At 39.8% G+C, this 13,434-nt stretch overlaps 1 protein-coding gene across 14 annotated transcripts in view; it reads left to right on the top strand.

Moving 5' to 3' along the window:
* The first annotated feature begins 2,646 nt into the window (after positions 1–2,646).
* The window catches only part of ZC3H14 (zinc finger CCCH-type containing 14), a 46,616-nt gene continuing 35,828 nt past the window's right edge, over positions 2,647–13,434 (top strand). For 8 of the 14 annotated variants that reach the window (XM_045807679.2, XM_045807683.2, XM_045807684.2 and 5 more), the window contains exons 1-3: positions 2,647–2,845; positions 3,312–3,354; positions 11,203–11,317. In XM_045807679.2, the coding sequence (XP_045663635.2) occupies positions 2,810–2,845; positions 3,312–3,354; positions 11,203–11,317 (194 nt within the window). In that variant the 5' untranslated portion in view covers positions 2,647–2,809. The remainder of the gene's footprint in view (positions 2,846–3,311; positions 3,355–11,202; positions 11,318–13,434) is intronic. The other 6 variants (XM_045807678.2, XM_045807681.2, XM_045807682.2 and 3 more) reach the window with 1 other exon arrangement.

Genomic DNA, 13,434 nt, shown 5'->3' on the forward strand with positions numbered 1-13,434 from the left:
CGATTCCCAGACTCTGGGATCATGACCTGAGCTGAACGCAGACGCTTCACTGACTGAGCCACCCAGGTGCCCCTTGAATACAGTTTAATAAAAGTTTCCCTGTTCCAGATACATTTTAATGAAAACATTTTCTATTCTCTGTAAAGTGTTCTTTCAATATATCTAAATATGGACTGAGGATTTTGTAATTGGTAATAGATACAAAAACCTGTGTTTTCATTCTTAGCTCTGAAATGGTGGGTAAAGAAATAGAAGTAATGTACTGTCTTTCGGATTGTGTCATGAAAGCAGGGACGCAGTCTTGCTCATCTTTGCGCTCTGGCTCCCAGCACAGTGTCTGGCTCTGAGAAGGCATTTAATTTTTAATCAACAAACAGTGCTGCTGTAAGCCAAGGGCAGTTTAAAATGCTTCCCAAATATTAATTTATTTCATCCTCATAACCCTAGGAAGGAGAAACTATCATACAAATGTCACAGGTGAGGAAACTGAGGCACAGAGAGGCTAAGCAACTTGCCTAACGTTTTGGAGGGAGTAGCCAGGCTGGGATTCAAACCCAGACAGTCTGGCCCCGGTGTCCTTGTTCTCAGTCACTTTGCTCCACTGCTTCTCATCAATGTTGAATGAGGGCATGATTGTTGGATTAATCCATGAGGAATGCTTTTGTTAATTTGGGTAATTTATTTTATCCTACAAATATTTCATAAGTGCTTCCTATGTGTCTAGCATCCTGAAAGAAATTTTGGAGAAATGCAGAACTACAGGAGTTTGTAATTTTGTTACAGAAGACACACACAATTAATATTACAGAGGGTGTACTAGTATATACTAGTAGCTCCCACATAGATGCTATAGGAATTCAGAAGAAAAAAATGATTATATAAGATAAAGGGCCATGTGGCTGACAGACCCTATGTGGCCCCATGATTCCTGCCCCTGCTGTTCACACCCTGTATAATCCCCTCCCCTTGAGTGTGAGTAGCACCCGTGACTTGCTTTTAGTTAATGAATCTGGCAAAAATAAAAGGGGGGGGGAGGGTGATTTTGCAGATGTAATTAGCCCCTAAAGCACTTGATTCTGGGGTCAGGCCCTGGGTGGCCCTGAGTTACCAAATAGAGTGAGACCCCAGAAGAAGAGGAACTGGGCCTTCCCTGAGCTGAGAGACTGTCTTGGAGAACTTAAGTAAGTAGCCATGTTGAAGAAGCACATGGCAGGGAACTGTGGGCAACCTCTATGGCCTGAGGGTGGCCTCAAGACAAACAGCTAGGAAAAAGCTGGGGCCCTCCCTCATAAAGTTGCAAGGGAATTAATTCTGCTAACAACACCAATGAGCTTAAAAGTGGAGTTTTCCTCTGTCAAGCCTCCAAATGAGAACACCATGCATGACAGACACCCCAACAGCAGCCTTGTGAGAGCCTGACCAGAAGACTCAGTTAAGCTGTGCTCAGATTCCTGACTCATAAAAACCATGAGATGATAAATGCCTGTGTTTTAAGCTACTAAATTTAGTATGTGGTCATTGTTATTAAGCAACGGATAGCTAATAGGGACCACTTCCAGATTTAGTGGATATGGGAAGAAGGGAGACCTCTCTGCTTATTCCAAGATTTTGTGATCATGGACAGGGAGAATTAAGCTGTTATTGATAGAAAAAGGGACGTCAGAAATAGAAACCAATCTGAGTGGGGGATGGGAAAGATAATGAAGACATAAGTTTTGATGTGCTGAATTTGGGGGAAATACAAATGCCTGAAGTCATCTGGAATTTGGGAGTGGGGTTTAGGGGAAAAGCCAGGGCTGACAGAAAATTCGGTTATTCTCAGCACAGAGATGACAGATGAAATCCAAGGAATAACAGAATTCTCTAAAGTAAGGGTTTCAGAAAGGAAGGAGCAGGAGAATGACTGTAGATCTTGGGGAAGGGCCACGGAGAGGACACCCCCCCCCTGGGGGGGGCGGGGGAAGAAAGCCAGAACCAGACCGAAGGGAAGCAGTACTTGTGGAATCATTAGAAAGGACTGTGATTGGGGTGCTTGGGTGGCTCAGTTGGTTAGGCAGTCAGCTCTTGATTTCCGCTCAGGTGGTGATCTCTGGGTGGTGGGATCAAGCTCCACGCACCCCCCTCTCCAGTGGTGTTGGCTTGAGATTCTCTCTCTCTCTCCTTCTGCCCTTCCCCCTGCTCTCTTTCTCTTAAGTAAATAAATAAATAAATAAAATCTTTTAAAAAAGAAAAAAGAGGACTATGATTAATTGGTTCTGATACGCTAGTCATTCCCCTCCAAGTGTAAGTATAATGCAACCGCTAGGAGGCAGTCTATTTTACAGGTAGGAAAAGCAAGGACTCAAAGGTTTAAATTATCTAGACCATTATCACACTTAAAGCAGGTAAAAGCTGGATTCTAACTCAGATATCACACCAAAGCCAGGGATCTTTCCGCTGCATTTAATTCCCCCTTGTTTTCCAAAGAGGGTATAATGAGTAAGTGGGGACGAGGAAAAGGGAGAGCTCTCCAGGTGAGAGGAGGGGCCGAGTGAAACCGAGGGCATCCTCCCGCCGCTGCTCTCCTTGCCGCCAGCAGAGGTCGCCCGAGTACAGACTCCGCGGGCCCAGGTGCGCGCAGGCGCAAGCGCAGGCGCGCTCGACTCTGCTCGCCCTGGCGCACCGGGCCGGTGGGGGCGGGTCACGTAGATCGCGCGGCCGCGAGCGGCGCTGGCGGCTGCGGCGGCGGAGTTGCGGGCCGGGAGTCGGCGCGGGGCTCTGGATAAGCGAAGCGCCGCGCAGTGCTGAGCCCGCCGCCCGCCGGGGAGCCATGGAAATCGGCACCGAGATCAGCCGCAAGATCCGGGTGAGGCCCGCGTCGGGCGGGGGCGGGAAGCCGGGCCTCAGCGGGCGGGCGCGCGGTTGTCAGGAGTAACGGGGACTGTGGGCCCGGCCTGGACGCCGCGGCCTAGTCGCCTCCGGGGACTCTCGGCGAGCCGCGGGGTCGACGAACGGCGTTTCCACGGCCTGGGCCGCCTCGGGCAGACTGGCCTCAGAGAGCGCGGCGGGCGAGCGCGGTCGCGGCTGGAGAAAGCCGGCGGCCGCGGAAGGAGGCGTGGAGCACCGGGCGAGAGGCACGCTCGGCCGCGGCTGGAGGGGCGCCGCGGGGACGAGGGGAGGGGGCAGGGGAGGGGGCCCAGGCGCCTCCCCGCCCCCACCTGGGCGTCGTGGGGGCGGGAGTTGCGCCAGCTGCCGAGTTGCCTCTGCGTTACGGAGCCGGGCGGTTTTCCGCCTTTCTCACACGCACGTTTGTCTTTCTCTTCTTCCTTCAGAGTGCCATTAAGGGGAAATTGCAAGAATTAGGAGCTTATGTTGGTAAGTTTTGTTGTTGTTGTCAGCGTAACAGAATTTAGATTTTGCTGCTAATTGAATTTTAGTGAATGCATTTTTTTCTCTTCGTACTTTGGACTTTGGAGAGACCCCGTTTTACTTTCAAATTTACTTTTTCTTTTTTACCGTTTTTTCTTGAAAGCTCTATATGCAACCTTGCCCCCCGCCCCCCGCCATCGCTTTTTAATATGGCCCTTTTAAGATTGTTTAGCCTCCTCTGTTGAGGCTCTTTCCTAATTTCCATGTTTATCTGATTTTTACTGTTTTTCCTATTCTCTTTGCTTTCCTCTTGATCTTCTTGTTTCAGAACTGTTATTTTGCATATGAATGTTTTCTGGCATTTGCCCCTGTCGCGGTTCAGTGAGTTTTATTTTCAGATCTCTTTCTTTTTTCCTGTCCCTTTTTCTCTTTAACACCCACAGTAATGTGTTTCTTTTTATGCTTTTATGATTTATAATTTGATCGTTTACTTTGGGTCAGGCTCGGTTCTTAACCATTGTCTGTGTGTTAGGTCATGATAATATCCAGGAGAACACTGGAAGGTAAGTGGTAATACCCCTTCTTGTACAAGTAAGGAAACTGAGGCTTTGAGTGCTTACTTGACCAATGCTTCATGGATTGAGTTTTGGGTTTGGCTCCAAAGCAGGTGCCTTCTATAAAAATAACAGCTACCATTTACAAAGGTGGTTCTCAAGGTGTGAGAGATGCTGAGGGTCTCTGAAGTCAAAACTATTTTCATATGAATATTGAAAGGGTGCTTGCCATTTTTACTGTGCTGACATTTGGATTGTGTAAAAGCAATGGTGAGTTAAACTGGTGGTACCTTGTGCTGAATGGAGATCTCACACCAAACTCTATGAGAAATCCTATCACCCTTCCACTGGGAATTTTTTAAAAAAGCCAGTTTCACTTTTTTTTTTTAAGGATTTTATTTATTTATTTGACAGAGATAGAGACAGCCAGCGGGAGAGGGAACACAAGCAGGAGGAGTGGGGGAGGAAGAAGCAGGCTTCCAGCGGAGGAGTCTGATGTGGGGCTTGATCCCAGAACGCTGGGATCATGCCCTGAGCCGAAGGCAGACACTTAACGACTGAGCCACCCAGGCGCCCCAAAAAAGCCAATTTCACTTAATATAATTAGTGAAGCAGTACAAATATTTAAGTCTTGGCCTTTGACTACATCTTTTAAATCTGTGATGTGAGAAAATAGCAATTATTCATGAAGTACTTCTGTCTTAAAACAGGTTGGTTTGTCTGAAGGGAAACTATTTGTGTGATTGAGTTAGCCACCATTTTCATGGCACATTATTTTTATCTCTTAACACTGACAGGCTAGGCACACACTTGGATATTTGGCAGACATTTTCTTGAAAGTGGACAGAGGAAAAGAACTGATACACTTTGTTACCAACGACAAAATTTGAGCTTTGAGATGAAAATTAGAAGTTTGAAATTTAGTGTCTGCTTTCATGAACTTGAAAACTTTCCAGTACTTAAATGAATTTCTTGATGATGATATTAACAGATGATTCTTTTGTATCTTGTAATGAATTGTATCAACATGTCAGTGATTTATATAGCTCCCTGAACCAGTATTTTTTTTCAAATGATCAACGTGTGATGTTACCAAATTGTGTAAGGGAAAAGGATTCATTAAAAGTGGAGGATGATCAATGGATTTTAATGTAACAAGGCACAAAAAGGCGATTGATAGAATTTTAGTTTCCATATTGCTGCTAACCTTTAAGAAACTACCACTTGTTGAGTTTTGGTGTAGTATCACAGAAGAATATCCACACTACCTAAAAAAGGTTTTTAAATTCAGTTGACCCCTGAACAACTTAGGAGTTAGGGCTGCTGGACATTCCCTCTCCTGGCACAGTTGAAAATATGAGTATAACTTTTGACTCCCCTCCAAATTAACCTGCTAATAGCCTACTGTTGATCAGAAGTGTTGCTGGTAACATAAACAGTCTGTTAACACATATTTTGTATGTTACATGTATTCTATACTGTAGTCTTAATGTAAGCTAGAGAAAAAATATCACTAAAGTCATAAGGGAAGAGAACATACATTTCTGATACATGTATCAAAAAAAAAAAATCCAGGTATAATTGGACCCAGTCAATTCAAATTTATGTTTGAGAGTCAGCTATACTTTCTTTTCCAACTGTATTTGTGAGGCCAGATTTTCTTCATATTCTTCAATTAGAGCAACATATCATAACAGGTTAAATGCAGAAGCAGAAATTGAGTCCAGCTGTCTTTTTAAAAACCAGATATTAAGAAATTGATAAAAATACAACTTTACATTTTTTGGAAAACTTATTTTTTATAAAAACAATTATGTCATAAATGAGTTTATTAACATGATAGGTATGTTATTTTAAGTAAGACTTTTAAATTCTCCATTTTTCTATATGGTAATTATCAATAGTTGTTCACATAAATAAAAGTTCTCTGGGGTCATCAATATTTTTTAAGATTTTATTTATTTATTTTGAGAGAGAGTAAGCTTGTGTGAGCTGGGGAAGGAGCAGAGGCAGGAAAGAATCCCAAGCATTCAGCATGGAGTCTGATAAGGGGGCTTGATCTAAGGACCCCGAGATCATGACCTGAGCCTAAATTGAGTCGGAAGCTTAACTGACCCACCTGCCCTGGGTCATCAGTAACTTTTAAAAGCATAAAGCGAACCTGAGAATTCTCAAACAAGTTTGAGAATTACTAATTTAGCACACGCTGGGCACATTTAATAAATTACTTGTCAAGATTGTTCTAAGTCTTTAACAGGTAAGAAAATTGAGGCTCAGAGGTAAAGATGAAGCTGAACCAGAATTGATTTATTTTTTTATTTGTTCACTTAATGGATACCAGCTGTGTCAGGAACTTGTTTTGGTTCAAAAAGAGATCTACAGAAAACCTCTAGTGTAAACTTCCTTAGTTCTAGCACATGAAAACACAGACACATGTTAAGAGTCTAAGTTCAACCTTTCTGATGATTTCTGTCATTTCTCAAAAATCTCAAACCAAGGGTTTTGAGCCTATTAAAAACCTGGTTTATAAGATTTATGTTCAATATGAAATATAATAACAGTAAAAATATAGTTTTAAAAGTAAAAATAGTTTTATTCTTAGAATATTTTCATATAGTTCCATTTGTTCACGAATGCAGTGCTAAGTGGGAATGGCAGGTAGTATTACTTCTTTTACAACTAAAAAAATGGAGGGGTGCCTGGGTGGCTCAGTCAGTTAATCGTCTGGCTTTGGCTCAGGTCATGATTCAAGGGTCCTGAGATTGAGCCCAGTGTCAGGCTCCCTGCTCAGTGGGAAGCCTGCTTCTCCCTCTCCCTGCCGCTCCCCCTGCTTGTGAGTGCACTTGCACACTCGCTCTCTGTCAAATAAATAAAAGTAAACACACACACAAAATGGAGTCTTGGGAGTAGCAGAGCTGGTCAGTAGCAGATTTAAGACCAAAGAACTCAGGTCTTCTCTGTCCTTGATGGTAACAAAGGCATAGGAGTCACTCCTGTGTGCTCCTCTAGAACTCCTCTGAAATCTGTTCCAGTGATCCACACATTAGCATGGCTTCCAACTTGTGCCTGTTTCTTGACTGGACATTTTTTGAAGGTGGAGACTTAGTATTTGTGATGTCCCAGTGGCCTATCAGAGAGTCTGATTTTTTTTCTTAAGGTAACGTTGTTTAAGTAGAAAAACAGAGGTTACAATTAACTCTGTTTGAAATAAAACTATATATTATGAATTTAGGTTTACAATTAGCTACCTAATTGCATGTTTATACATCATTGCTCTTCTGGAAAGGATGATTTTCTAATCCCTTTCTCTGTGTAAGAAAGAGTTCTGGAAACCTTTAAAGTTATGGAAGCAATAATTATTTAATAAATATTTGAGTATCTATTTTCAAAGTATTGGGTGGGAAACAAGTAAACAACTCTTCAGAGTGATAACTTCTCATTTGTGTGTTCTTTTTTAAATGGAGTACTTCAGTGGGAAGGCAATTATGGTTCAGAGCAGTCTTTCATTCACATGTTATTTTTTATTTAAAAATTCTTTTTGAGTATAGTTGACAATTTCATTCACATTTTAGAGCCCTGACCTTGCATAAACCTCCAAAACACTCACTTTTCCCCCCAGTATAGATATCAAATAAATTTGAGAAATCTGAATTCTATGGAAATGTATTGTGAACACATTAATTTTTATTAGATTCTTATTTTCTGTTCTGTGTACTGAGAAAACAGTATATGAATTTCCAATGGCTTTGTTGAGATATAATTGGTATATTAATACTGGTATATTAAACTGTGCGTATTTAAAGTGTATAATTTGGTAAGTCTTGATGAATACACACAGTGATCAGGCTAAGGAACGTATTCATTACTCCCAGAAGTTCCCTGGGGCTCCTTTTATCCCTCCTTCCCACCTTTCCTTGCCTTGACCCTGTACTGGAGCAGCCACTGATTTCACATAGAATGTTAGAAAATGCAAGTTAATAGGAAAACACATTTTCTTCCTTCCTCTCTCCTTCCTTCCTCCTTTTTTTTTTTTTTTTAAAGTTTTTATTTATTTATTTGGCAGCATGTGCACCAGCAGGGTGAGTGGCAGGCAGAGGCAGAGGGAAAAGCAGGCTCCTTGCTGAGCAGGGAGCCCGATGCAGGACTCGGTCCCAGAACCCTGGGATTGTGACCTGAGCTGAAGGCAGACACTTAACCAACTGAGCCACCCAGGCACCCAGGAAAGCACATTTTCATCATTGATATTGTGAGGAAGAAAATATGTGAAGGCTGGCAAAGCTTCTAACTTTTTTTGTTGAGCTTTCCTGGGTTACCAATGATAGTCCATAGTAGGTAGGTACACATTGCATAAACAAGCTACCAGGCATATTTACTACAATTGCCAGAAACAGTGGGAACCTTTTGATACTCTACAAAGAAAATAAATGAATGGCTTCTTGTTCTCACTTATATTGCCTCACATCATATTGCATGATTTCATTAAATATTCAGATTTCTCCAACAAAACAAAAAGCCTACTAAATGGGAGAAGATATCTGCAAATGATACATCTTATAAGGGATTCATATCCAAAATGTATAAAAAACTTGCACAACTCAACACCAAAAAAAAAAAAAAAAAAATCCATTTAAAAAATGGGTAGAGAAGCTGAACAGACATTTTTCCAAAGAAGACATACAGATGGCCAACAGACACAGGAGAAGATGCTAACATAACTAATCATGAGGGAAATGTAAATCAAAACCACATATATCACTATACACCTGTCAAAATGGCTGGAATCAAAGAGACAAGAACTTGGCAAGGATGTAGAGAAAAAGGGACCCTCATTCCATTGGTTGGAATGCAAATTGGTACACCCACTATGGAGGTTCCTCAAAAAATTAGGGGTGCCGGGGTGGCTCAGTCAGTTGAGTGTCTGCCTTCAGCTTAGGTCATGATCCCAGGATCCTGGGATCGAGCCCCATGTCGGGCTTTCTGCACAGCGGGAGCCTGCTTCTCCCTCTCCGTGACGCTCCCCCTGCTTGTACTCTCTCTGTCAAATAAATAAATTAAATCTTAAAAAAAAAAAAACCCACAAAACTAGAATTACCATATCTAGTAATTGCACTGTTGGGTATTTACCCAAAAAAAAAAATAAAACCACTGATTCGAAAAGATAACCTCCTCTATGTTATATTGCAGCATTATTTATAATAGCCAAGATATGGAAGCAGCCCAAGTGCCCATTGATAGATGACTGCATGAAAAAGATATATATATACATGTGTGTATGTCTATAATGGAATATTACTCAGCCATGAAAAACAATAAGATCTTGCCATTTATAGCAACATGGAGGGACCTCGAGGGTATTATGCTAAGTGAAATAAGTCACACAGAAAGACAAATACCATGGTTTTCTTACATGTGGAACATGTAAACAAAATGGGCACCTGGCTGGTTAAGTCGGTAGAGCATGTGACTCTTGATCTCAGGGTCATGAGTTCAAGCCCCACATGTGTAAAGATGTCTTAAATAAAAAGTAAAATAAAAAACAAAACTAATTTAAACCAGCCCAGATTCTTAGATACACAGAACAAATTGGTGGTTGCCAGAGAAGATAGGTGAGGAATGGGTGAACTAGATAAAGGGGCTTAAGAGGTGGAAATACCTAATTATAAAATAAGTCACAGATGAAAAGTACAGCACAGGGAGTATAATCAATTTTGTAATAACATTGTATGGTGACAGATGGTGACTGCACTTACTGTGGTAAGCATTGGGTAACATATAGAATGTTCAATTACTACGTTGTACACCTGAAACTAATATAATATTGTATGTTAATTATACTTCAATAAAATAAATAAGCGTTGATGTCCTGATCTTCCTGTCCAATATTCTAATTTAATTGGGGTGCAGCTTGGTCTTAAGCAGATTATTTAAAGCTCCCCAACAGATTCTAATGTGCAGCTAAATTTGAGAATCTCTCCTCTGCAGGAGCTGCTTACCACCTAGTGTTACCTGCACATTATTATACTGGAAGTTGGGGAAACTTTTCGATCTGTTGAGATTTGATTTTTCTTAGCACTTGGGGTGGCTGGGTATGTTTGGTGAGGCAGAAATGGCTGGTTTACTTTGACTGTCTATGAGTAATTTTCTCTCTCTACTCCAGTGCACACTATAAATATTACCATTTTCTTAGGTCTTTCAAGATGTGAAACAGAATGGCTTGCATAGCCCATAGCACCTGGATTTTTTTTTTTTTTTTTTAACTCTCCAGATAATTGTAATGTTCAGGCAGGGTTGCCACCTAGACTTATTAAAATTTCTTTGCAACATTTTTTTTGTTAGTATAAAATTGTAAGAGATCTAAATATCCAGTGACATGAATAGGTAAATTGTATTTTCATACTATTAGAGTAGTAAAGAATTTAGATTTCTCTCTTTCTGTTTGTAGATTAGGCTTTCTGAGTATATTTGTGCTTTTCTTAAACTGGACTTTTGATAATTCTCCTTGAAACAAATGTCTGATAGTTCTTTTTCTGTCTGATAGTACTTTCGAAATGAACTTTTCTGCCTACTTAGAAATAGAACTCTTTAAGGTATTGAAGAAATCTGAAGGAATTTTTTTGGTGGGGATTAGAATTCTTGATAAATGGCTTTTGCTTCCTTATCTTCTTACTGTGGTGGTTTTGTTTTTGTTGTTTTTGGTCCTAGACCTCACCTTCATAATCACTGTGTTAGGAGCATATGAGGATAAAACAGTGAATAAAGTTGAAATTATTTAAATTTAAGATTATATTTTTAAAATGATGTAGAGTTTTTGGGTGGTTTTAGTTTATTTGCTGTTGGTGCAAATTCGTTACCCTGATATAATAGGAATATGCCTTTACTGAGGATAGAGATGTTCTCTTGAGAAATGAATATAATTTTGAAACATAAACACAAAACTAGGCAAAGCTCAGTTATTCTTGAGGAATGTCCATTAGCTTTCTGGAAGCTTCTCTGAAACTGGTGAGGATTATTAAAAAGATAAAAAGGAAATAAGTATACTCTCAAGTTTGATACTGTAATTCAGAATATCTAGTTTTATAAGTATTTGTTAGTTATTCTAATTCCCATCCTTCTAATAATTGAAATACCTATGTAATGAAGAGGGAAAAAACTATACTTTCTTGTCCAACATAATTCTAGTAGAGCCTGAGGTACTAATTTTTAGAGCTATATCTATATTTTCAAGTACATTAACTTTTAAGTAGAAGACAATATTGAGGAAAACATAAAAAAGTTTTTATATACTTTTCCTTTTAACTAGATGAAGAACTTCCTGATTACATTATGGTGATGGTGGCCAACAAGAAAAGTCAGGACCAAATGACAGAGGACCTGTCCCTGTTTCTAGGGAACAACACAATTCGATTCACCGTATGGTATGTTTCTGAATTTTTACCCCTTAGACCAAAGTTTGGCACAAGTCAGAGTAGGTATTCTGTCTGAAAAGAGTTCCTTGCCAGGAGAGTCAGATTCACTGTGGAGAGGCAGGTAGTGAGCCATGAGAGCTCAGCTTCTGGATCCAGACTCCCGAGGTTGAATCCTGGATCTGCCTCTTGCCTTGGTTTTTCCATTTGTAAAATGGGATTAATAAATCCCCTTTATAGGACTGTTATAAGGATTAAATGAAATAATACATGTACTTGTAGCTGTGCCTGGCCCATAGCAAGTCCTTAGTCTCTATTAACTGTAGTTATTATGTGTCTTTTGTAAACTTTTGCATCTTACTCCTTTCCCCCAACCCAAACCAGTTACATGTGTTTTGGGGGCTGGGTTGACTTCCTAAATCGCTTTCTCTAATGAGTTAACCTTTAGGGGGCAAAGTTTTTGAACGGAATTTAAAAAAACAATTTTATGTTCAAATATAAATTCATGTTATAATTTTCAGTGTTCTTTTTCAAACCAAATATTGCCTTTAGTTGGAGAATACTGACTAAAAGTCTAAGATTCAATTTAAGAAGGCAGGTTCGAGGTAGAGTGAGGGTTGGGGAGGGTAATGATGTGGCTGAGAATAGATCAGGAAGCACTCCTATAAGCGCCCTCACTCTGGGAACCACCAGTTACAGCACAAGTTGATAATGGAGCAAAAGTTGAGTGAGCAGAGTGCCCTGCTTATATTGAATGGCAAGAGACTGGGAGAGGTAATAGGGGGCACTAAAGAGGGGTATGAAACTGGTTAATTTCTTGCCTTTAAACTAAAGTTTATCTTGAACGTGTTTTTGCCCATGTGGGCTGCTATATGCCTTGCAAGTCTTGTGAAATTTTCTTGAAATTCCACACAGAATTCTCTATGTTTATATTAAACAGTTTTGTATGGCATTCAATGTAGTGGTTGATCCTCATATTTTTTTGGTACATCCAGCTATGGCACGTGGGTGCCCTAACCCACTCATTACACTTAGTCCCCAGAATTTACCAAAAAAGAGAGACAGACCGTGGCACTTTTGACTGGAGAAGTTATCATGAGTTCGTTCTTTCTTTCTTTCTTTCTTTCTTTCTTTCTTTCTTTCTTTCTTTCTTTCAAACTGTTCTGTACTCTAGGTATTTGTTTTGTTTCATGTACATGTTTTATGACTTTTGGTTCAACCTTGGTATCACTTTGGGTTTGAGTCCCGCTGTGTACTATGAAGGATTGACCTAGAGATCCTTTCTTAGATAACCTGATGGACTGCTTGGGACAAATTTCTTAGGTAAAGGACTAAATGAATTTGAATTTAAAATCAAATTCAGTTTTCTCATCTTGCCATAACTTCCTTAGTGTGTACTGATGCAAGTTATGGTGTCTCTGGGCACTTTATTTCCCTGGTAAAGTGTTCATTGACACCAGCCTCAAATGGACTGTTAGATTGTTTGGAGCCCTGCAATAATTGTGTCCAAGGGGACAGTAGCATGTGACTGGGTTCTGAGTGAAACATAATGAGATAGATATTTCTGGTATTTTCAGGAGGTATGGCTTCTTGCAAAGGATTGTAAGGCAAATTTGCTTTGCACATAAGTACTAAAATAGGCTATATTATAAGCGAGGTTGTGGCCTGTGCTTGTTTACAGCATTAGTAATGAAGTGGTATGTTTTGAGATTTTTTACACATTTTTTTCACCCCTCAGAATTAAGCTGTTCCAGAAACCATATAAATAGATAAAACAAACTTAAACTCTGCTTCAATAATTATAATAATAAGCTATATTATGTATCTGTGATATTTTATCTTTTACCATAAGCTACACGGAATCTTTAGTTCTTATAAAACAAAATTATATTCTTTGTAGATCTTTGCCCTTATTTGTATGGGAGATAGATGTTGAAAGTAATGATGAAAAAATACAATTTTTGATTCACTTCTATAGTATTCATGTAAGCCTTTTTTAAAAATGTGGCATTTCTTTAACTTTGATACTATTTGTCCATTAAATACCATTTAGTATCATTTATCAATATTTATATCTGAAGATAGATTCTCTAATGTCCTCAAATTTCAAGTGATAGTTGAAATAAAAT

The sequence above is a fragment of the Ursus americanus genome, chromosome 26, assembly GCF_024610735.1.
Source record: "Ursus americanus isolate L20-20 chromosome 26, mUrsAme1.1.p, whole genome shotgun sequence".
Classification (NCBI taxonomy): domain Eukaryota; kingdom Metazoa; phylum Chordata; class Mammalia; order Carnivora; family Ursidae; genus Ursus; species Ursus americanus.